This window comes from Falco rusticolus, chromosome 6, assembly GCF_015220075.1.
Source record: "Falco rusticolus isolate bFalRus1 chromosome 6, bFalRus1.pri, whole genome shotgun sequence".
Taxonomy (NCBI): domain Eukaryota; kingdom Metazoa; phylum Chordata; class Aves; order Falconiformes; family Falconidae; genus Falco; species Falco rusticolus.
In genome coordinates this window covers 18,191,409-18,211,936 of record NC_051192.1, presented here as the reverse complement: position 1 = coordinate 18,211,936, position 20,528 = coordinate 18,191,409, and the positions used below count along the sequence as shown (strand labels likewise).

Here is a 20,528-nt window from a genome sequence, read left to right as displayed (position 1 = left end):
TCCAGCAGCTTCAGCAGGAAGGGGCCACATCCAGGTTGTGCTTGGTGTAGCACCAGTCCCTCCCAGCCATCACACCTCGAGGCGGGGGCATAATTTGGGAGCAGCGGGGGAGAAAGGAATGGAAAGGAGATGGTGTGAGACCTGTCTCTGAACACCTTTCCGAGGCAGGGGGTGACATGCAGGGAGGGGCCCCACTGTGCTGGTTTTGGGGTGCAGCCTTCGATGGGATGATATGGCAGGGACCTGTTGAGCAATGGGCAGGGGTATCCCCAGGGAGCTGCAGCTCCCCAGGACCCTGCAAGCTCCTGCCCTGGGTTTGGGGAACTGCCCAACCATCTTTGCCCCACTGCTTTCCCATTCCCACTTGTCACGGGGGTGCCACCCACCAACTCCAATCCCCAACAGCTGCACCAGTGCATGCTGTGGGGTGGGGGTGCACCCCATTGCTCCTTTCCTCCTCCAGCTCTTCCTTGGCCCCTTGGCATCCCCAGTGCTGCCCAAACCATTTCTGCAGAGCTCTGGGGCCAGGGTCAGGTCTTCTAGGGGCCTGAGTGGCTGGCCTCAATGCCCAGCTGTGGGTGGGCTCCTCATAGGAGTGTTAAAGCAAGCATTAAAGGGGGGCCTTCTGCACCCCAGAAGTAGGGAGGTGTTGCTGTGGCCCCACGGGGGTGTGGCAGTGCCAGACGGCCGCCCCGTGACTGTGAACGTCGGCCCCGGCAGCTCTTGCACCATCCTTCTTCCTGCCTCGGGTTCTTCCGCGGTGCTGGGGTGTCCCCTGGACCCGCGATTTCAGGGGGGGACCCTGCAGCAGGGGCTCAACCGTGGGCAGACTTGCCAGCTCCTCCCAGGTATGAGCTGGACCAGCCTGAACGCTGGCTGCCTTGGGCTCCCTGCCTAAATTCCTGACTGATCCCAAGACCTGCCCCAACCTGCCTGAGGGACCCAGGCAGGGAAGGCTGGGTGGGCAGGTGAGGGGTCCCGGCCCTTCCGCACCTCCTGTCTCCTCTTCCCGGTGCCGGCGGCACCCACCAGCCTCAGCAAGCCCTTTCCGGAAGCGGGCGGTGGAGAGGAGTGGTTTCACCACCCATACCAACAACCTCACGGGACACAGGACACGCACCCACCCGGCCAAACCTCCCGGTCAGCAACGCAACCACCTGCCCCCGCCACTGCCAGGGTGAGGACTGGGGCTGGCCCGGGGGGGCGAAGGTGGCTCCCGTGCCCTCCGCCAAGGTGAGAGCCTCTGCTCACTCTCAGGGCGACGCTTGGGTGCCAGGGAAGGCGAGGGAGGAGAGCCGAGGAAATGAGAGCTCAGGTGGGTGCAGGAGAGGGGCTCCCCTGCCCACAGCGGGGTGTCATTCCCCAGTGCGCCTGGCAGCTAGCTTCCTTAGCCCTTCCCGCACAGGGGGACATGTGGCCGGGGTGCTTGGGAGCTTGGGGGCGTGAGGGCAGGGTGCAGCATTCCCCCAGTACTCCCCGCCCCGCAGCCAGCAACTGGGAAGTGCCCAGGCTCTGCTATCTCTCGTCAGCGTCAATGTTTGCCCAGCGGTGGGGCGGTTCCTGCTGGCGAACATGCCTGCCTCCGCTCACTGGCACGGCATGGCATGGCACGGCACGGCACCCAGGAGGACACGGGGGAGGAAAGCCAGAGACAGGAGTGTTGCGGTCTTGGGGGCTGATGCGACTGCCCCATGTACTTCCCAGTGGGGACTGATGCAGCCGGGGATGTGTGGCCCCAACAGAGGATTCCCCCAGGACGTGCTGCTCCTCCTGACCCAGCCCTGGCCGGGTAAATCTGCCCTGCACCCCCCAGCTGGAAATGGCAGCCCCACTGGTGGGTCCCTGCCAGGACAGGGACATCCAGGGGATGCTTGACCACTTGGCCAGGGATCGGAAAGGACTTGGGGGTCTTGGAGGTGCTGCGTGGGGTTGTGACTGTCCCAAAGAGGTGGTGATGTGCAGCAGCCAGGGAAGGCTGAGCGTGTGCCTTGTGCCAGCAGCGGGACCAGGCTGGACGAGGCACTGGCATTACGGCAGGGAGGTGAGGAGAGGTCAGTGCTGGTAGCTGGGCCTGGCCGTGGTGTGTCCTGGGGGCTTTGTGGGCAAGGTGATGCGGCAGGGGTCCTCCACCACCATCTTGGCCTGGAACTGTGCCCAGCACGGGGCTCTTTCCAGGACAACATGGCCGTCAGGGCCCTGAGGTCTGTCAGGGAGGGGACAGCCGGCTTCAGTGTCCCACTGCACCCATCACAGACCCCTCCTTGCTGTCTTCACGCTGGATGAAGCTGTGGGAGAGGGGTGGTATCAGGGCTTGGACACCCTAGGAACATCCCCAACCCCACCTGTTGCTTTCACAGGCAGAATCACCTACGAGTGCTCCGCTGGCATCACCCACCTGTTGAAGGCAGGGAGGATGCTGTGAGTTTGCCTCTGTGGTGCTGTGGGTGACAGAGTCTCATAGCAGGGGCCAAAACCAGGCACCCACAAGCTTCCCAGTGCTAGGCAGGGAAGGGCAGCCCTGGGATGCTGATTGTCCTTTGGATTCAGGTCCACAGCCTGATTTACAGCTCTCAGCCTTACCTGCAAGGGCATAGGTGAGAGTCACTGTGAGAAGAGCTGTGAGGGAGCAGGCTGCACGTGTCTGGAGAGCCATGGGCATTAGAGAGCAGGGGGACATGGAGTGCAGTGTGGGGCGGCAGTGCCACCGGTAGCAGTGGCCACAGGGGACAGGAGCTGCACGCTCCCCAGTGTCTGCAAAAGATGGGTAGGGATGCACAGACAGTGCACAGTGGTGTGTGTGCATGGGAAACACATCCTCACCTTTGCCAGTGATGCTTTGCACATGCTAGTAAGACACACACACACGTGTGTGCAAGGGCACACATAGGTCTGGCGTGCAGGGGTACAAGTGCCCCTGTCCCCAAGCTCTGCATTTTCATGTGTTTGTGCTCAGCTTTTATTAATATTCAGCATAAAGGCTTTTCCAGGCGCTGGGGGCTGGGAAAGCAGCATCTGAATCATTTTGCTTTTTCCCTGGCAGAGTTATTACTCATGAGGGGTAGACAGAGCTGGGAACCTTTCACGCAAAGCCTTGTGCATGTATTTCAATTTGTAATGGTGGCAGACCCCATGTGATACCCGTATCTCCTCCACCAAGGCATCCTGGCCTGCAGGAGGGGTAAAGCCTGAGGTGCCCAGCACAAAAATCACGGGGAGACCTTTCCTTAAGGAACCACGGGGAGTAAAACCAGACTTTTCTCTTGGAAAATCCTCTGGAGGAGTGGCAATCCTTCTGGCTTGGCTGTGTTTCCCCCTGGGATGGGGCTGGCTGGCCAGACAGAGCTCCTGTGGGGCAGGGAGGGACAGTGCTGGTGGCTGCAGTGGCATTGCAGCAAGGCCACACAGCTGTTTGGGGAAGCATCTTCAAAGAGGGAACAGGAACAGGACATGTTGGAGATGCGGCTCGCATCAGCCCCTGGGGAAACCTCAGAGGACTCTTGGTCTTTTCGTTTTGGGGCTGTTTGCTATGTTTCGTGTTAAAAAACAGCTAAAAAAATATTTTTAGCAGAACTCTGGTTTCCGCAGGGAAAAACCCAGCAGCCACATCCCGGAGTGGGGGGAGGCTTCTCCTCAGCTACAGCCACCAGCAAGGCAGGCTAGCTGGTACACTGGGCTGAACTGGGATGGCCCGGCTGTGCAGGAAGGCGCCACAGAGAGAAGGAAGTGCTGCAGAGTCGGAGGCAGGCAGCGCAGCAGTGGCTGCTCCATCTCTCCCTGAGGCTACAGTTTGTCTGAGCAAAAAGCCCCTTGAAGGCACAAACAGGGCTCTCCTTGGGGGGGAAAAAAAAAAGCCAGATGTTTTTAAGGTGCGGTTATTTTATCCCAGGCAGAACCTGAAAACGGTGGCCTGAAAGTGTTCACTTCGCTCCTTAGACTGGAAAGTTGCACAGTGGTGCCCTGTCCCGGGGAGGTGATTTCCATGGAGGTTTTCAGCATCTTGGCCCTGTTAATTGATGCAGGAGAGCTCTGCCTGCTCCCTGCCCTCACCCCTGCCTGGCAGGGAGTCCTGCTACCTGCCCCACTTGGCTCCCAGCTCTGCTCTTCCAGCCTCCATCCGATGCAATTACTCATGCAGATTTGATAAACTTCCATTTCAGAAAGAGTGCTGCCATGGGCAAGAGCTTGCCACAGGCAACCTGATCTCAGCCTTATGTCCTAAGCTGGCTCCAGCAAGGTTTGCCTGGTGTGCTCTGCCTCTGAGCCTTGTGCAAGCTGCTGCACACCCAGCCATGCTGCACACTTGCCATGCTGCACACCATGCTGTCTTGCACAACCTGCTACACTGCACATCCAGCTATGCTGCATTCCCAGCCATGCAGCACACTGTGCCACAGCTGCACACCCTGCCATGCTGCACACCCTGCCATGCAGCACAGTGTGCCATGCTGCACAGTGTGCCCTGCTGAATTCCCAGCCATGCAGCACACTGTGCCACAGCTGCACACCCTGCCATGCTGCACACCCGGCTGTGCTGCACACCCGGCTGTGCTGCACACCCGGCTGTGCTGCACACTGTGCCATGCTGCACACCCAGACATGTTGCATACCTTGCCACGCTGCATGCCTAACCACATTGCATACCTTGCCACGCTGCATGCCTAACTACGTTGCACACCTAACTGCACTGCATGCCCTGCCATGCTGCACACTGCACCGTTCCGCACAACCAGCCACCGCTGCACGACCCGCCATGCTGCACAACCCGCTCCCCCTGCCCAGCTATACCCCCTGCAGCCCTACCTGAAGGAAAGCACCTCTTCCCTTCGCAGGGCTGTTCAGTGGGCTCTGCCTGCCCTGCAGCTGGAGGCTGTTCCTTCCCCCGTTGCAGCCGGGTGTTGCGGCTGCTGGGTTAAAGCAGGGGAAGGCTGGGTGGCAGGCTGGGGGGAGCCAGGCTGCAGGGCTGGGGGGTGCTTCTCTGGGCTCCGCTCGCTGCTGTGACCCACAGCAGGGCACACTGCAGAGGAGGAGGAGGAGGGAGATTGCCTTCACCTCCCTCTGCCACTACAGCCAGAGGGAAAATACCTGCCTGTGTTGCCAGGATCTGGTGTGTCCCCATGGGGCCCAGCTGGGGCTGCTTCCAGCAAATGGGGAATTTCCACCTGGCAGAAATCGGGGCATTTTGCTGCCTGGTTTATATCTCCAAAGGCTGAAGCACAGAGGGATTTCAGATGGGAAATTCCACCCCGCATCCCCAAACCCTTCCTCTTGCAGAGATAGCATGGGATGCTCAACCGGCTCTGCTCTATAGGCGTGAGCATTGCTGCCCTGACCCTGCGCAGAGCCAGGTAATGTGAAATGCAGCTGCCTTTCCCTCTGCTGGGACCTGCACTCCTGGGCCCAAATCAAAAGAAAACCTCAAGGTCAAAAGCTAGGGACCTCACACTGAAAAAAGTTAAGAAATCACCCAATTTGAGGAAGTTCAAGGGGAATAAACATCATGTTTTGGCCTGAGCTGGTGCATCTGCAGCTCAGGCCAGGCAGGCAGAGATTTGAAGGCACCTCAGAGGGTCATTTGCCTTATTTAATTTTTTAAACTTATATTTCAAATGTTTATCTCTCTGAGAAAAAGGATGAAAACTTTGCAAAGGGTAAAAAACTTCCAGTTTAGCGATGAGCTGGTCTTGTGTAAGCCTGTGCAGCAGTACGATAGCGCACGCTAGAAATGATTGACGAGCGCCAAAATAAAATGCTTAATCAAATGACAGCAATTAATTTTCCTGAAACTCAGCCGAGTTCCCCAGGGAAACGCAAACGTCCCACATTTTGCAAACCCAGCCGAGTGTGCTGGGACTGCTCATCTTTAAGAGAGCCTGACCAGAGGGGCGGCTGTAAAGCTGTGCTGCAGCCAGTGAGGACAGGACTAGATAATGTAATGGGTGGCGTGGGACCGACTAATGAACCTACCAAGCTTATTTGAGAGGTCTCGGTGGTGGAGCCCAGCAGTTTGGAAAGGAAAATGACTTTTGAAACCAGATTTGGGGGTCACTTCTGAGCTGATGTTTGGTGTTCTTTGCCCGGGGAGGTCATCACCACGCAGTGTGACCACAGCCAAGAGCTTGTTCAGGTTGTGGAGAAGTGGCTGGAGCTTGAATTCCTTGTTGGTGCTGGGAGAAGGGCTCGGGTTTGTGCTGGAGATGCTGTGGCTTGGCACCCCCCCGGGAAATTTCTGTCAAAAAAGCCACAATGTAGCCCAGAGTTTTGGAGAAGATGAGTTTTCTTCATAAAGGCCAAGGTGAATATAAGTGGAATTAGTGTAAGCATCCAGAAACGGATGCCTTGCCTGCAGGAGGGACCCTGACAGGTACCTCGGTGCGGTGATGCCAGCCACATCCTACTGGTGCCAGCTCCCTCTCAGCCTCGTGCCATAGCAGGGCATTCTCCCTGTTTCTGCGTCAGACCCTCTATTTTCCTTTCCCTTCCCCAAACAAAGCAGTAGCAGCATCTCCCATGATCCTCACGTGTTGCCTGGCGACCAGGATGCTTAGCGACCAGGACCCACCGCCAGCACACTTCCCACTGTGCCAAAAATTATGCTGCAAGCCCTTGCCCGCTCCTCTTCCTTCTCCCACAGAAAGGTTATTGGGAAATACGCCCACCCTGTTCCTGGGAAGCTGTTCCCCCTCCCTGAGGGGAGGCTTTGAGTGCTGCTCATGGGTTATTTTAAGCCCTGACAGCATCGCTTGAGCTTGGGTGGTTTGGTTTGGTGGGGTTGAGCCCTACCAGCCCACTCCAGCCCCATGGCCTGAGGATGCTGTCTCAGTCCCATCCACCTGCATCATTCCAGAGCAAGAAGCATCTCCAGCGTCCCCCTTACAACTGCCCTCAAGGGTTTTCAGAGCACCCTACCCCCCCCACACCTCCCACCTGATTTTGGGAGCTTTTCCCAGCTATTGGTACATTTGACCCTTTTCCTTACACCACAGTCTCATTGTTCTTGGCCGGAGCAGTGTTGGTCCCATTTTTAGTTGTGGATGTACAAGAAAAAAAAGCCATGTACCAAGTGATAATTCCATTAATTAATTGTAAGAATGAATGGGAGCCCCAGGATGACCACTGTGATACAGGATCATAGGTAGGGGACCTCCATCCCTTAGTAGGAAGGGCTGGAAATCAGATCTCAGAGATGGTCCATGATCGTTTTTGTGTCTGGCAGCTGCAGGCAGCAGGTAGGGAAGTATAAATATGCAGCTTTGCTGGCTCAGGTGGGAGTTGTTTCTCTCCTGGCATAAAAAATGAGGGACTTAGGGTGAACCCCTCCTCCTGAAAAGCCTGGAGCTGCTCGGGGAGTGGCTTTTCCCCCTGCAGCTGTGGAGTTGCTTCTAGTTGGAGCAGTGCGGAGAAGGCAATGTCTCTGTCACAGCCAAGGGGCAATGCTCAGGCAGTTTTGGCAGGAAGACCTCCATCAGGGTGGAGACCAGAAGGGATGGTTGTAGCAAACCTTGCATCTGTGATCCAGGCGATCTGCTCTGGAGGAGGATGCTGTGACCTCTGTGTAGCAACAGAGCTCACGAAATGCTTGGGGGATGGCTGAAGGTCTCCCCTGCCTGGGGAGGAGGTGGCTTGGAGCAGTTAGCAGGGGCTCAGGGGGGATATTTTGTCTTCAGGACCAGGCACCGCATTGGCCACAGCAAAAAAAAATGGGGCTGAGGGTCCCTGAGCCCCCCTCCCCAGTGCATCCTCATGGGGAACCTTGCACCAGCATCCTGATGCATCCTGGCACCTCAGGGACTAGCGTGCCAGCAGCCTGCTCTCTCTCGTTGAGCAGCCGCCGGCAGAGCCACCGTCCCCACCTCTTGGTGAGCCGTTCCTCCCCAGATGGTCTTGCCTCGTCCCATCCCCAGCTCCAGATAAACAGTGCTGCTCTGCACTGGGAACACAGAGATCTTTTCTCCGTGCCTGAGTCACTCCCTCCAGCTGAGCTGCTGCGCGTGGGCTTTGACGGCAGCTCTCCGGGTGTTATTTCTAATTCCCCAGGAGCACGTCGCCGGTACTGGTCGTCCCACCGGCTGTTCTGGTGCAGGTCACAGTTGCAGCATTGGGCTGGGACATGGGATACGGGGAGTGATGGGGTGCAGGGGGAGATGCACCTGCTCCAACCCTCCTCTCAGGCAGCTTGTCCTCGATGGCTGAAGCCTGTGTCATTTCCTTTGCTTTGCGAAACACAGGCTTCCTCTGCGGGGACATCACGTGAGGAGCCCTTGATCCCCAGCCTGCCCCAGGGAAAGGGGGAGGGGGGCACAAAAGGGGCAGCAGGACTGTGCCCCCGAGCCAGCTCCCACCACTGGACCACAGTAACCCGCTACCATCCCACCTCCAAGGTCCATTGCGTCCTGCTGCCAAGCTGGCAGAGTCGTGCGTGTGCCAGGGATGTGCCAGGGTCCAGCTGGTGTGAAATCCTGCAAGGATGAACCCTCGCTGGTAGGAAAGGGGAGAGATGCCCTGGGTGGGCAGGATCAGGAGTGGAGGGGATGAAGGATGGGGATGAGATGTGCAAGGCAGTGGGGCTGCGGTCAAGCAGGCTGCGGCACGGGCATGGGAGGACAACCAACATTACACCCCATGGCAGGGGCTTGTATCTGGCTGGAGCTCAGCTCCCAGCCACCACAGAGGTCCCAACAGCATCCTGAGGCCACATGCTGTGGTTTTGTCTTGCCAGCCATCCGTACCTAGCCGGGATCCTGCTCCCCCTGCCCGCTGGGGACAGGGCTGGAGTGATGGATGGGAGCTGGGCAAGGCAGACTGGGGGTAGATACAAGTAATGAGAGATAAGGTTGGGAGTGTGGGGGGTGGTCAGGCCACTGCGGGTGATCTCTTGGAGAGCACCCAGCCCCGCTCCCAGTTATATGGTGGAAACTCACTGGTTTCAGTGCCGAAGCAGGGCTGGAGGGTGATGCTTTAGGTGCCGAATAGGGTGAGAGCTTGTCTGTTCCCCCGGGGAAACCCAGCAATAAAGTAATGAGTCATTTAAATACCTGCATAGATAGGTAGGGGAAGGGCCTGGAGCAGAGCAGCCCTGCCTGCTGGGAACCCTGCTCCCCAGGGTGACTCAGGCTGGGCTGGGGTCCCCGTGCTGAGAAGGGACCATGGGTGTGGGGTTGCTCCTGGGGCTTTTCCTTGGATGGAGCCAGGATCCAACTTGGCAGCCGCCAAGAGAAGGGGCAGGATGGTTCGGGGTGGGTTGTGCTGGGTCCCAGTGTGAGAGATGATGTTGCCCACCAGCCAGTCTGGCAGCTGGAGACCCTCCTGGGCAGCCGGGATAAGTCACGTGTTACCGTTGTCCCCATCCCCTGCTTCCTGCAGGGTCCTCAGGTCGGATTCCCCCACCCCCAGCACAAGTGTTTTGGGATTGTGGTATCGCTCAGTGGGACCTGGGCTTTGGGCTTTGCAGAGGAGGGGGATGTGAGCCGCCTTCTCTGCCTGCATCTGCCGCCCCACGCTAAGCTCACCCCAGCTGGTCTCCCAGGCTGGCTGGGCCGTGCCTCAGTTTCCCCATCTGTATGACAGGCTCGAGCAGCCGCTTGAGCACGTGCGTGAGTGTGCCTGCGCGTGGGCCCTGCCTGCCTGGGTGCTTTGCAAACGCCTCTGCGCACACTTGTTAGCCGCAGCAGGAAGCACCAGCTCCGTCAGCACAGGCTCGGCGTGGGGACGGAGGGGATGGCTGCCTCTCCGTAAGTGCTGCTTGCTTCCTGCTCCCCATTCCCTGGGTGCTTGGGGTGCAAGGGTGGGACCGAGACCCTCACCTGAAGGAGGTGGGTGGAGGGCTGAGCACTTGCAAACTCATCACACTGGGTTGGGGAAGGGGCTTGGTGGGGTTTTGCTCTGTCTCTGTGGCTGTCATCCCAGGTGTGTCTAGGGTTTGGGCTAGGGCTGGAGCAAACGGCAACAGGGGCACCAAACTTTTCTAGGACTGTGGGACTGACTGGAAAAACTTCCTGGTCTGGGACTGTGCCAGGGTGGGAGGTGGCTCCGAGGCACCACGGGACCTTTTGGGGTGTCACTCACAGCAGGAGGTGATGAAGGGCTGCTGGGGAGGGACATGGAGGCTCCGGTGAGGGGATGTTGGTGGCAGTGGTGCAAAGCTCTTGATTTTGTTTTGTGGGTTCCTCTATCCCCATGATGCCCGACTGGAGCTGTGTCACACATCCCTGCTGGGGACAGAGCTGGGCTCCCATGGGACATGTCCTCATGCTGGAGGGAAGGCGAGTGGGCAGGGGTGGAGGTACAAGGGGCTCAGGCTGTGGCCAGGGCCCCTTCCCCACCTCTGAAGCTAAGCAGCCAGGTCCATATAGGACACATCCCCTCCAGCCAGATGGCCCTGGGGATGTGCCCCTGATGCTGTGGGGATGTGCCTATGGATGCTGCATGGCCGCGGTGCAGGCAGGGTGCAGGCACTGCCTTCACTGCACTTCCTGGCTTTATTTCATATGGGCATCACCCAAGCAGGGGCTGCAAGACCCCGGAGCGCTCAGTTGGAGGGACAGAGCCATCCCTCATGCCTGTGCTGGGTTTCGGGGGGTGTTGAAACGCGGGATGTGCCCTTGTTCGTGCTAGCTGCCTCCAGCCTTGTCCGCCTCTGGCCATGATGGTCAGAGGTGCTGTGCAAGGGCAGCAGGATGCTCTGCAGGGTGATCTCTGCATCTCACTCCCCAGCAGCATTGCTTATCAGGGTAGGGACACAGAAGGGACAGCCAGCCCTGGTCCCGGCCCGTGGGCTCAGTGAGAGTATGAGGGCATGTGTCATGGGAATGGGGCTGGAGGAAGAAAGCAGAAAATGAAAAGTGGGGGGAAAAAAGAGCCAAAGCGAAGTAATTTTGGGGGCCCTGAGAAATGCCAGCAATACTTCCCAAGTCAGCCATTGCCCTTCTCCACTGAGAGCTGAGCTTCCTCTCCCTGAGGCCTGGCTTGGGCCATCATCTCCACGCTGGGAGGGTCCCTCCCAAACCCAGGGGACACAGGGTTCAGGTTTTAGCTATTTAGTGAAAGAGATCTTTATCTTAGATATTTCTTTGAGCACCAGCCTCTTCTGCAGAGCAGTGAGAGCTGTAGCAAAGCCTGAAGCAAAGCTTTTGCACCTGCTGCAGAGGTGGGACAAGGAGAGCTGCTGATTTTGCTTGACCCTGATGCTGGCTGAGCGTGGTTGAGCAGGAAACACTAATCCAGCACAGCATGGTGCTGGACAGACATGACACAGATATGGTCTGCAGGCTGGCGTTGCTCAGGCATGTAGCATCTATGGTATCACCTGCAGGGATGGCCTTGGCTTCTCTGGCATGGCCAGAGACAGGACGAGAGGGCGAGGGGGCTGCCCTGGTTGTCCCCGCTTTGGTCAACCCTTGCAGCCCACATGAGAAGGGGACCTGGCTAAGGTCCATCACCTGCAGAGAGCTGTCCATAAGGGTGTTCTGCAAAGGATGTGGGCTGCTGTGAGAGCCTGTCTGTGCAGCCTGAGCACTTTTGTGAAAGAAAGAAAAAAACCTCAAAACCTGATGTGAAAAATGCATGTGAGCTCATGTGCATGTGCCCATTGGTGTGGCTGGACTTGCTGCTGGCCTGTGCCGGAGGTGAGGGTGCCCAGTTCAGCACCGCTGCCTTGCTCAGGTCCAAGGTTAACATCCCAGCATCCCATCGCTGTTGTAGCAATGCTCCATCACAGCCGCAGAGATGCAGAACCTCTTTCCCTGTTCTCTTGGAGAAACCTGGAAAACAAAATCTGAGCTGTCCATGCATTGCACCGCTGGCAACAAAACCCTTTGTATGGACCTGAAAGTGCCAGGCTACACCACTCTTATTTTTAGTCCAGTGACTCAGGAGAGTTGCTTTAAAAAGACGAAGCTCACAGGAGGCTGCACACAGCGTCCCACCAGCGGGCAAGCTTGCGCAGGTTTGTAATTACAGTGGAGCTGCCTCTGAGCACTGTGCAAATGATGGTGCAAATCCCAGCGGGGAAGGGGAAATGGGGGCCTGGGGAGAGAAAACCTCGGCAGCCAGCACTGGGAAGGGTTCCTGCCGGCAGCTCCTGGCTGCATGTTCTGCTCCCCCATAGGCACTTGGTTTTGCAGATGCTGGGGACAGGGGGATGGCTGCAGGCTGGCCCTGCAGTTCAGGGTTGTCGCGTAGGGCAGAGCCTGCCTCGAGCCCTGCGAGGGGGACACAGCCCATCCTCGCCGCCTCCACCCCAGGCTGGTGCTGCCAGGTTCTGCGTGAGCACTCCCCGTCTGCTCCAGTGCTGAGGCAGCAGCCAGCAGCAGTGCTCCAGGTGGGACAAGGGATGCTCTGGTCCACGCTGCTACCGTTTCAGTGGTTGTCTCGCCTGCGTTACCCTGTGGGTATTGTGGAGAGAGTGGGACCCTCAGCTCCATGCATGGGGATGTATGTGATGTCCCGCAGCCGGTCCCACACCCCCCACCCCTTCCTTCCAGTATCTTCCAGGTCTGCTCCTTCACTTGCCTTCACGTGGCAGCACTGGGGACACCCTCCAGGTACCACAGCCTCTCACTCTGCCTCTCCAGCCCTGCCAGGAGCCCCGCCAGGGCCATGCCGGGACCTTCCCGTGTTGCAGAGCCAGAATGACACACATGAATCCTGCAACACTCCAGTTTGCACATAGCTTCTCGGCTGTTTAAACAGTAACTTGAGGCCCGAGTTCAGATGGGGCTGCAGCTCAGAAGCAGCCTAATGGATGAACTTCCATGTTTTTTCTTATTTCATGCCCCAGAAAGATGCAGTTTGGAGCAGCTTTTTTCAAACCTGAATTTGTCCCATGCATCTGGCTGTGTTGGCTGTGTTTTTTGCTTGCTTAGGCTCCTTGCAAAGCTCCATGCTTTCCTGGGAAGCTGGTGGCCAAGCTAAGCAAACACTTTTGTTCCTGGGGACTTAGGTGAGCTGAGTTTGCCCAGCCTCAGCCCAGGTGCATGTCCAGAGAGGCGGAGAAAGCAACCCAGAACAAACCCTCTTCTGTGCCAGCCCTGCCCAGCTTGCAAACCAAAAGCCATGCAAAGAGGAAAATTTCAGATCCATTCAGATCACCCAAGACCCACATATCCCATTAAATGTTTTTCTCAGCGAAGGGAGAACTCAAGCCACTTCCCTTCTGGCTCAAATGACATTGAGCAGGCTTCTGGGTTTTATCCCCTCTAAAAATAAAAGAGCAAATCAATATAAATCAGTATTGCATTTCCAGGGGAAAAGGAACCTGTCTTGCTTGCCCCATTTTGCTTCTTACTTGGTTTTTTTTGCAAAGCTGTCTGCTAAATTCAGCTCACTTGGGAGATCACGTTGTTGAACCACAGCTGCAGCTGCAGGTATCCGTGCTGGGGAGCTGCAGCCTGAAACCTTCACCTGGGTTTCGTGGGGGAAAGAAAATGATGAGTGCTGGGGACACAGAGGTATTGCTCTGGAGGTGACAAGGACGCAGAGGTATTGCTCTGGAGGTGCTGGGGACATGAGGTATTTCTCTGGAGGTCACCAGGACACAGAGGTATTGCTTTGGAGGTACCGAGGAGGCAGACATATTGCTCTGGAGGTGACAAGGACACAAGGGTCACTTGGAGGAGCTGGACTCAGGGCCCTGGTGGTACCCAGTGGTGATACATGGCCAGGGGTGTATGATGGGAGAGGGCACCCTTTGTCACACTCTCTTTATTTTCTCTCTTTGTCTTCATCTCCACCCACCTCCATATCTCCATCCCTTCCCCACCTGCCCCAGGGTGTCCCCACTGCCTTTCCCATTCCCATCCCTCCAGCCCTCTCCCTGCCCTGCAGGATGATCCCCCAATCCCCAGGGTCCCCACCATGCCAATGCAGTGTGTCTCCTGCAGGGAAGGGATGCTCAGCTCCTAGCACCCCAGGTGTGGTGAGGATGTCAGCCATCCCTGAGCCACTGGGTCGCCCACGGAGCAGCTCGTCCCGCAGCCTGGCTGGGACACTGGAGGCCACCCTAAGCATGGGGACATTGGAGATGGACAAGGAGGAGATGCGCATCCTCAAGGTCTGCTTCTACAGCAATAGCTTCAACATGGGCAAGAACTTCAAGCTGGTGAAATGTCCTGTGACAACAGAGATCCGGGTATGTGGGGCAGGGGAGGATGGGCCAGGGGAGGGCTGTTTTGTGCACCCAGCATCGTAGCTAGCTCCTTTGCAGCCACCCTTTCCCATGGCATGGTAGCCCTCAGAGCCTGTGGCTAAGAAGCACCAAAAAATGGAGGATGGAGAGAAAATCTGGCTATCTCTGGCAGCACAGGGGAGTTTGGAAAAGGTGAGGGCTCATCAGCCCCACTGCCAGTTCTGGCAGCAAGGATTGGCCCTGGTGAGTGGCTGCTGATCCCCTTCATGGGCAGCAGAGAGGACTTTCCAGACCTGGTTCATCTCATCCTGGAGAAGACATCCCCAGGTGCAGGGGACAATGGGAGGAGGCCAAAGGACAAGTGGATGTGGGACATGATGGTGCCTTGCAGGACTGGGGCTCAGCCCACACTGCTGGGACGAGGCTGGGGACTGGCAGGAGCTGAGGCCCCACCTTCCCTTCATGCCCTCTGGCCTGCACAGATGCAGGTCTTCGGTGGTGAGGGGGACAGTGACCTCCACAGCCCCAAACCCTCGATATTTCCCCATGGCCATGTCGCAGTGTCACTGCCTGCTTGGGTGACTGCCATACCTAGATATCTCAGGGGGTTACCCAGCTCTGGGGCCAGCAGCACCTCTTGCTCTCCTGCCTGACCTGTGAGCCAGGATCCAGGTCTTTTCTACCACCCCTCCAGGACTTCTGCACCCAACTCCTGCCCTTTGCTTGTGGGGACATGGAGGTGGGAGGACAGTGAAGGTGGTATTGGTGCCTTTCCATCATGGACATGGTGGCTTTGGGCTGGGAAATGTGGTCCTCACCCTTCCTACCTGGAGTCCTGCAGCTTCCTAGCTGAGGGAAGATGTGTGGATGCTGGGGATGTGCTGGCCAGCATCATCTCTGTGCTTGGGTGCTGCAGGGTTGGTGTCCACCAGGAGAGATGCACATCCAGGGGACAATGGGTGATGCTGTGCCTTCTCCTGGGGCAAGTCCTCGGGACAGCGCATTGCAACAGTCACGCAAAGGTGACCAAAATACAGCTGAGCTGGGGGTTGTTCCTCAGCACAGCTGAGCTGGGGGTTTTTCCTCAGCTGGTAGGACATGGAGGGGGACAGGGTTGTCCCCATTCCCCATCTCCAGGAGGGGGTCGTGGGCATAGCAGAAAGTTTCAGAGAAGTGGTTGGAGCAGGAAAGGATTCCTCAGGCTGGGGAGGAGGAATGCAAATGAAACCATGAAATGTCCACAGTCAGGCTGTCCCCAACACAGGGATGGGGGGACAGGTTTGTCCCCATTCCCCATCTCCAGGAGGGGGTCGTGGGCATAGCAGAAAGTTTCAGAGAAGTGGTTGGAGCAGGAAAGGATTCCTCAGGCTGGGGAGGAGGAATGCAAATGAAACCACGAAATGTCCACAGTCAGGCTGTCCCCAACACAGGGATGGGAGGACAGCCAGCAGGATGCAGGAGCGGAGCAAACTGGAGGCAGCCGCTCCTCACCAAGGAGAGCTCAGCCATCTTGCCCCTGGCTACTGGTTTTAGTTGGCTGGTTGGGTAGCAGAGAGAGAGCAGAGGCCTGGCAGGTCCTGGGGACTCCCTGCCCGCACTGCCCCAGCGATGGGGAGGAAAGCAGAGAAACAAGCTGCACCGCCAGCTCACTGGCAGCAGTGATGCCTGCTTTGCTGCTTGCTTGCCGCTGATGCCGTGCATCGGGTGTAGCTCAGCTGAAGCATAAGGAAGGGTGGAAGAGACACACCTGGGCTTTTATCCCTGACCAAAATACATCTAGGAGGTTGGATGGGACATGTTCAGGCTGTGGGTAGTTGCAGAGCAAGCTGGAGGCATCTTTGGAGGCTTCACCTGGAGACCACTGGGGCTGGTGGCTGTGTTTGGGGCTGTGGTTGCTCCAGGAACATTTCTGTTGTGGTTGTGTTGTATTTCTTCCTTGTTTTCCTGCTGTCTAAAGCTCATCTGGAGCCTGGCTGGTGTTGCTGGGGTCTCAGCCCTGCTCCTTTTCACCCCAGGAGGTGATCAAATCCATCCTGGTGAGCGGCCGCATCGGGCCTGACATCAAGCTGGCTGAATGCTATGGGCTCCGCCTGAAGCATGTGAAGTCAGATGAGATCCACTGGCTGCACCCGGACCTAACGGTGGGCGAAGTGCAGGAGAAGTATGAGTGCCTGCACCTGGAGGCCGAATGGAGGTAGGACTCATGATGGTGGTGTCCATCTCTCTCTGTCCCCAAACCCAGGTGGGCATGGGGACCACCAAGCCCCATTAGAAGGAAAGCTCCAGCATGGTCCTCATTGAGGGGCTTTCCTGTTGCCAGGTACGATCTCCAAATCCGCTATCTGCCAGAGGATTTTGTGGAACGCTTCAAAGAGGACAGGACCACCTTGCTCTACTTCTACCAGCAGGTCAGAAGTGGCCCTGGGGGTCTCCTAGCCCCAGACAGGTCTGCTCTCCAGCCACCCTGACCCACCCCCCAGCTCTAGGAGGATGTTTCCTCCTCTCCAGCCCAGAAAACATGATTCCCAAGAGCCCCAAGACCTTGCAGCCCATTTACCTTTACCCTGGGCTGCTGACGGGCAGCCTCTGTGCTCCCATCCTGCTCCTGGATCTGTGCATCTCCATCAGGGACAGCCAGTCCCAACCCCTTCACCCTGCTCCTGCCCCTGCTGCATCCCAGTGCAGGATGCAGGAGTGTGTGGACACTGCAAGTGCCCCCTGCCAGCATCCCTTGCCAGCATCCCCCCCGCCTCCTGACCCCTGCCTCTCCTCGGCAGCTCCGGAGCGAGTACATGCAGAATTATGCCAGCAAGGTGAGCGAAGGCATGGCCCTGCAGCTGGGCTGCCTCGAGCTCAGGTACGTGCCTCCGTCTGTTGTAGCTCATCTGCTGCAGCGGGAGGGCTGGGGCGGACAAGGGAGCAGGGTCTGGGGCCATGGAGGGTTTTGCAGGGGAAGAAGGAGTTTCCACCTATTTCTTTGCCTTGGTGGGGGGACGTGGTGGGGGGACAGGAGCACAGGGAGGCTCTCTGATGTCCCTCCCTTCTCTCAGGAGGTTTTATAAGGACATGCCTCAAAACGCACTGGATAAGAAGTCCAACTTTGAGTTCCTGGAGTAAGTAGACACAGCCCATCCTGCTGGGCAGAACCCCCCCTACCCTCAAATTCCCCACCCCATCCAGCCAGTCCCAAAGGGCCAGAGCTCTGCAGATGGCCTTCATCATCCTCCTGCAGCTCCTCATCCTCCTGCAGCCATCAGCCTTCCTTATGGGGAGGGTGCATGGAGAGGGAGATGGAAACCTTTCACCCCATGCTGCATGGGTGGCTTCTCCCCGAGTAGCACCCCTTTGCCCCTCAGCACCGACTTTCCTTGGTGCATCACCCCCCCGCTGGGCTACAGCTCCCGAGGGAGGCCCCCACACAGCCCCCAGAGCCGGGGTCCCTGCGGGCCTGTTAATGTGCATGGGGGGAATTCTCTGCTCTCCAGGAAGGAGGTGGGTCTGGACCTTTTCTTCCCCAGCCAGATGCAGGAGAACCTGAAGGTGAGGGCCATGTATGGGTGTGTGAAGTGGGGCTGGGTGCATGGGTGCAAGGTGCGTAAGCATGCACGGGTGTGGCTGTGGGTGCTCATGTGTGTGCATGGAAGCACACATGTAGATTTGCACGAGTGTGCACATCTGCTTGCAATTGCGTGCACGTGTGGTTGTGCTCATATGTGGGACGACGTATCTGCATGTACACACCCGTGTGCATGTGTGTAGATGTGCACATATGGGGCCAGGTGAGAGCACCAGCGTGCACATGTGGGTTTGCACATGCATGTACATGCACAACTGCCCCTGCTCCTGTAGCTTTGCATGCACTCGTGAAGGTGTATCTGCCCATGTGTGTGCATTCACATATAGGACCATGTGTGCTCCTGTGTGCGCAGGTGGATTTGCAGACACATGTATAGGCACGTCTGCTTACACATGTGAAGGCATTATTTGCATGCATGTGCACATGTATGTGTTGTATATGTATGCTCACTGCTCACATGTGATGATGCACCTGCATGCACACTTATATGCATATGTATGTATGCATGCACACACGTGGCCGCGTTTGCACATATGTGTGCACACGCACCTGCCCACACTCATGTACATATGAAGGAGCACACACACATGGAGGCGTGATGGCACACGTGTGGACATACACGGGTGAGGGTGCATATTCATATCTGCAGGTGAGTGCATGCGTGCCTGTGTCCATGTGCGTGCACATGTCCAAGCTCAGCTCACAGCCTCTGCACCCCCACACCCCCTCTGCGCGCCAGGCGTGTGCGCAGCGTTCCTAGCAGCCACTGTGCCCACAGCCCAAGCAGTTTCGGAAGATGATCCAGCAGACCTTCCAGCAGTATGCACTGCTGCGGGAGGAGGAGTGCATCCTCAAGTTCCTCCACACCCTCTCCAGCTTCGCCAACATCGACCAGGAGAGCTATCGCTGCGAGCTCATTGTGAGTGCTCTGGATTGGCTGGGCTGGGCTGGGCTGGGCTGGGATGGGATGGGATGGGATGGGAGCACATCCCCCTGCCCAGGTTGCTTTGGGGCCAGGTGTGTTGGCTATGGCCACTGTGCCAGGCAGTGTGGAGGAGGGACACTGCAGGGCAAGGACAACCTCCATCACAAGCTGGTGTTCGAAGCTGCATCTCCCATGCCCTTAAACCCAGCAAAGTCTTGCTAAAGATGCAACTGGAGTCATCAGGAGTCTTAAGCTGTTAATTAACTGTGCATAGCAGGGCAGAGGGCTGCCACTCAAAGCATCCCCTGGCACCACTTAAGCAGCACAGACCGGGGATGCTTGCAAGTGGCAGCACGGACAAAGCTACCCTGCTGTGGGCTGCTCCCTGCTGTGGTCCCCGCATTCAGATGGGGACTCAGCTGCCCCTAGCTTGGACTAGTTCCTGCAGGGGGTTTCCAAGGCTTGGAAATCACTCACTGTTCCCCCAAGGGAGACACAAACCCCAGATCCCCTGTGCAGCCCCACAGCATCACCTCCCTGATGAGAAGCTGAGCATCTCTCCCCCTCCCTAGAGTGGAGGGAGGATCTGGGGTCTCCTTTTTGGAGAATACTGAGAGGGGCTGGGGGTATGGCTGGGGCTCTGGGGACCTTCCACACGAAGGGATCCAAGCCCAGTGGGTGCAAGCCAGTGCCTGAAGTTTGCCAAATGCTTTTGGAGTGAGAAAGTGGCAAACCAGGAGCACCGGGAACCCCTCTGGAGCCAGGAGGAGAAAAAGCACCCACATTGGGCTCCTTGCCTTGCACCATCAACCATCCCCTCTCCAAACTATCCTGTCTCCAAATACCTCCAGGAAGGTGGTTTTTCCTGAGGTGTCTCACACGTTGCAGCAGGTTGAGGGGGAGAACCTGGCTCCTGGGGTACCCCCCTCCCCAAATTTACATCCTCCTTCTGCTGCTCCCCCAGCAAGGGTGGAACATCACAGTGGACCTGGTCATCGGACCCAAGGGCATCCGGCAGATGACGAGCAAGGAGGCCAAGGTACGGGCATGTGTTGGGTGCTAAATGGAGAACGGAGGGGCGGGTGCTCTTAAATCAGTTGGGCTGATGCTGGGGCTCTGCCTCTCTCCCCAGCCCACGTGCTTGGCCGAATTCAAGCACATCAAGTCCATCAAGTGCTCTAGTGTGGAGGAGGGCCGGGCTGTGCTGCAGCTGGGGCTCAGCGGCACCCCCCAGGTGAGGATGCACTGCGGGGGTACCCCAGGTGCTGGAGGAGGGGTGGGTGGCATGGGGGATCACCTTGCTGTGGGGTGGCATTGCATCCCTCAGGTTATGCAGGACTTGGTGGATGGCTCCACTTCCACTGACAGAGTTTTCCTGCCTCCAGCCCTTGCCAAAGGGAGACTGTCCCCCAAAGCAGAGGGGGTCCAAGCTCCCCTGGGAGTGCCCCTGCCTCAAGGGAAGGGTTTGGTGCCAGGCACATTGGCCATGGTATCCTGGGGTGCTGGGAACAGCAGTGCTGGAGAAACTGGGATCCAGTGCAGAACAAGGAGGTGGTCACTGAGCTACCCTGAGGTGGAGAGAAGGGGGAGGAACCCCTTGGGAGCATCCCCCAGCCCCAGCTCTGGACTCACCCATCCCGCTATCCCTACCATCTCCCCCAGTCCCTCGCTATCAAGACAGCTTCTCTGGCTGAGGCAGAGAACATGGCTGACCTCATCGATGGTTACTGCCGGCTGCAGGGGGACTTGGAAACCTCCCTCATCATCTTCCCCAGGAGAGGTGAGCACCCTGGAGAGCACCGATGCTGGCAGGGTCCCCACCCGTGCCCCCTCTGAGCGCTTCTCTGCTCTCTCCATGGCCACAGCATCACCCGTGGCTTTGGAGTGACCCTAGCTGAGACCCA

At 57.7% G+C, this 20,528-nt stretch overlaps 1 protein-coding gene across 8 annotated transcripts in view; it reads left to right on the top strand.

Annotated features, from left to right (window-relative positions):
• The first annotated feature begins 705 nt into the window (after nt 1–705).
• Nucleotides 706–20,528, top strand: part of PTK2B (protein tyrosine kinase 2 beta) — a 29,530-nt gene continuing 9,707 nt past the window's right edge. For 4 of the 8 annotated variants that reach the window (XM_037392491.1, XM_037392490.1, XM_037392488.1 and 1 more), the window contains exons 1-11: nt 707–1,233; nt 13,878–14,125; nt 16,138–16,316; nt 16,443–16,530; nt 16,900–16,979; nt 17,173–17,235; nt 17,608–17,662; nt 18,478–18,618; nt 19,589–19,663; nt 19,757–19,858; nt 20,287–20,404. In XM_037392491.1, the coding sequence (XP_037248388.1) occupies nt 13,919–14,125; nt 16,138–16,316; nt 16,443–16,530; nt 16,900–16,979; nt 17,173–17,235; nt 17,608–17,662; nt 18,478–18,618; nt 19,589–19,663; nt 19,757–19,858; nt 20,287–20,404 (1,108 nt within the window). In that variant the 5' untranslated portion in view covers nt 707–1,233; nt 13,878–13,918. The other 4 variants (XM_037392489.1, XM_037392487.1, XM_037392492.1 and 1 more) reach the window with 2 other exon arrangements.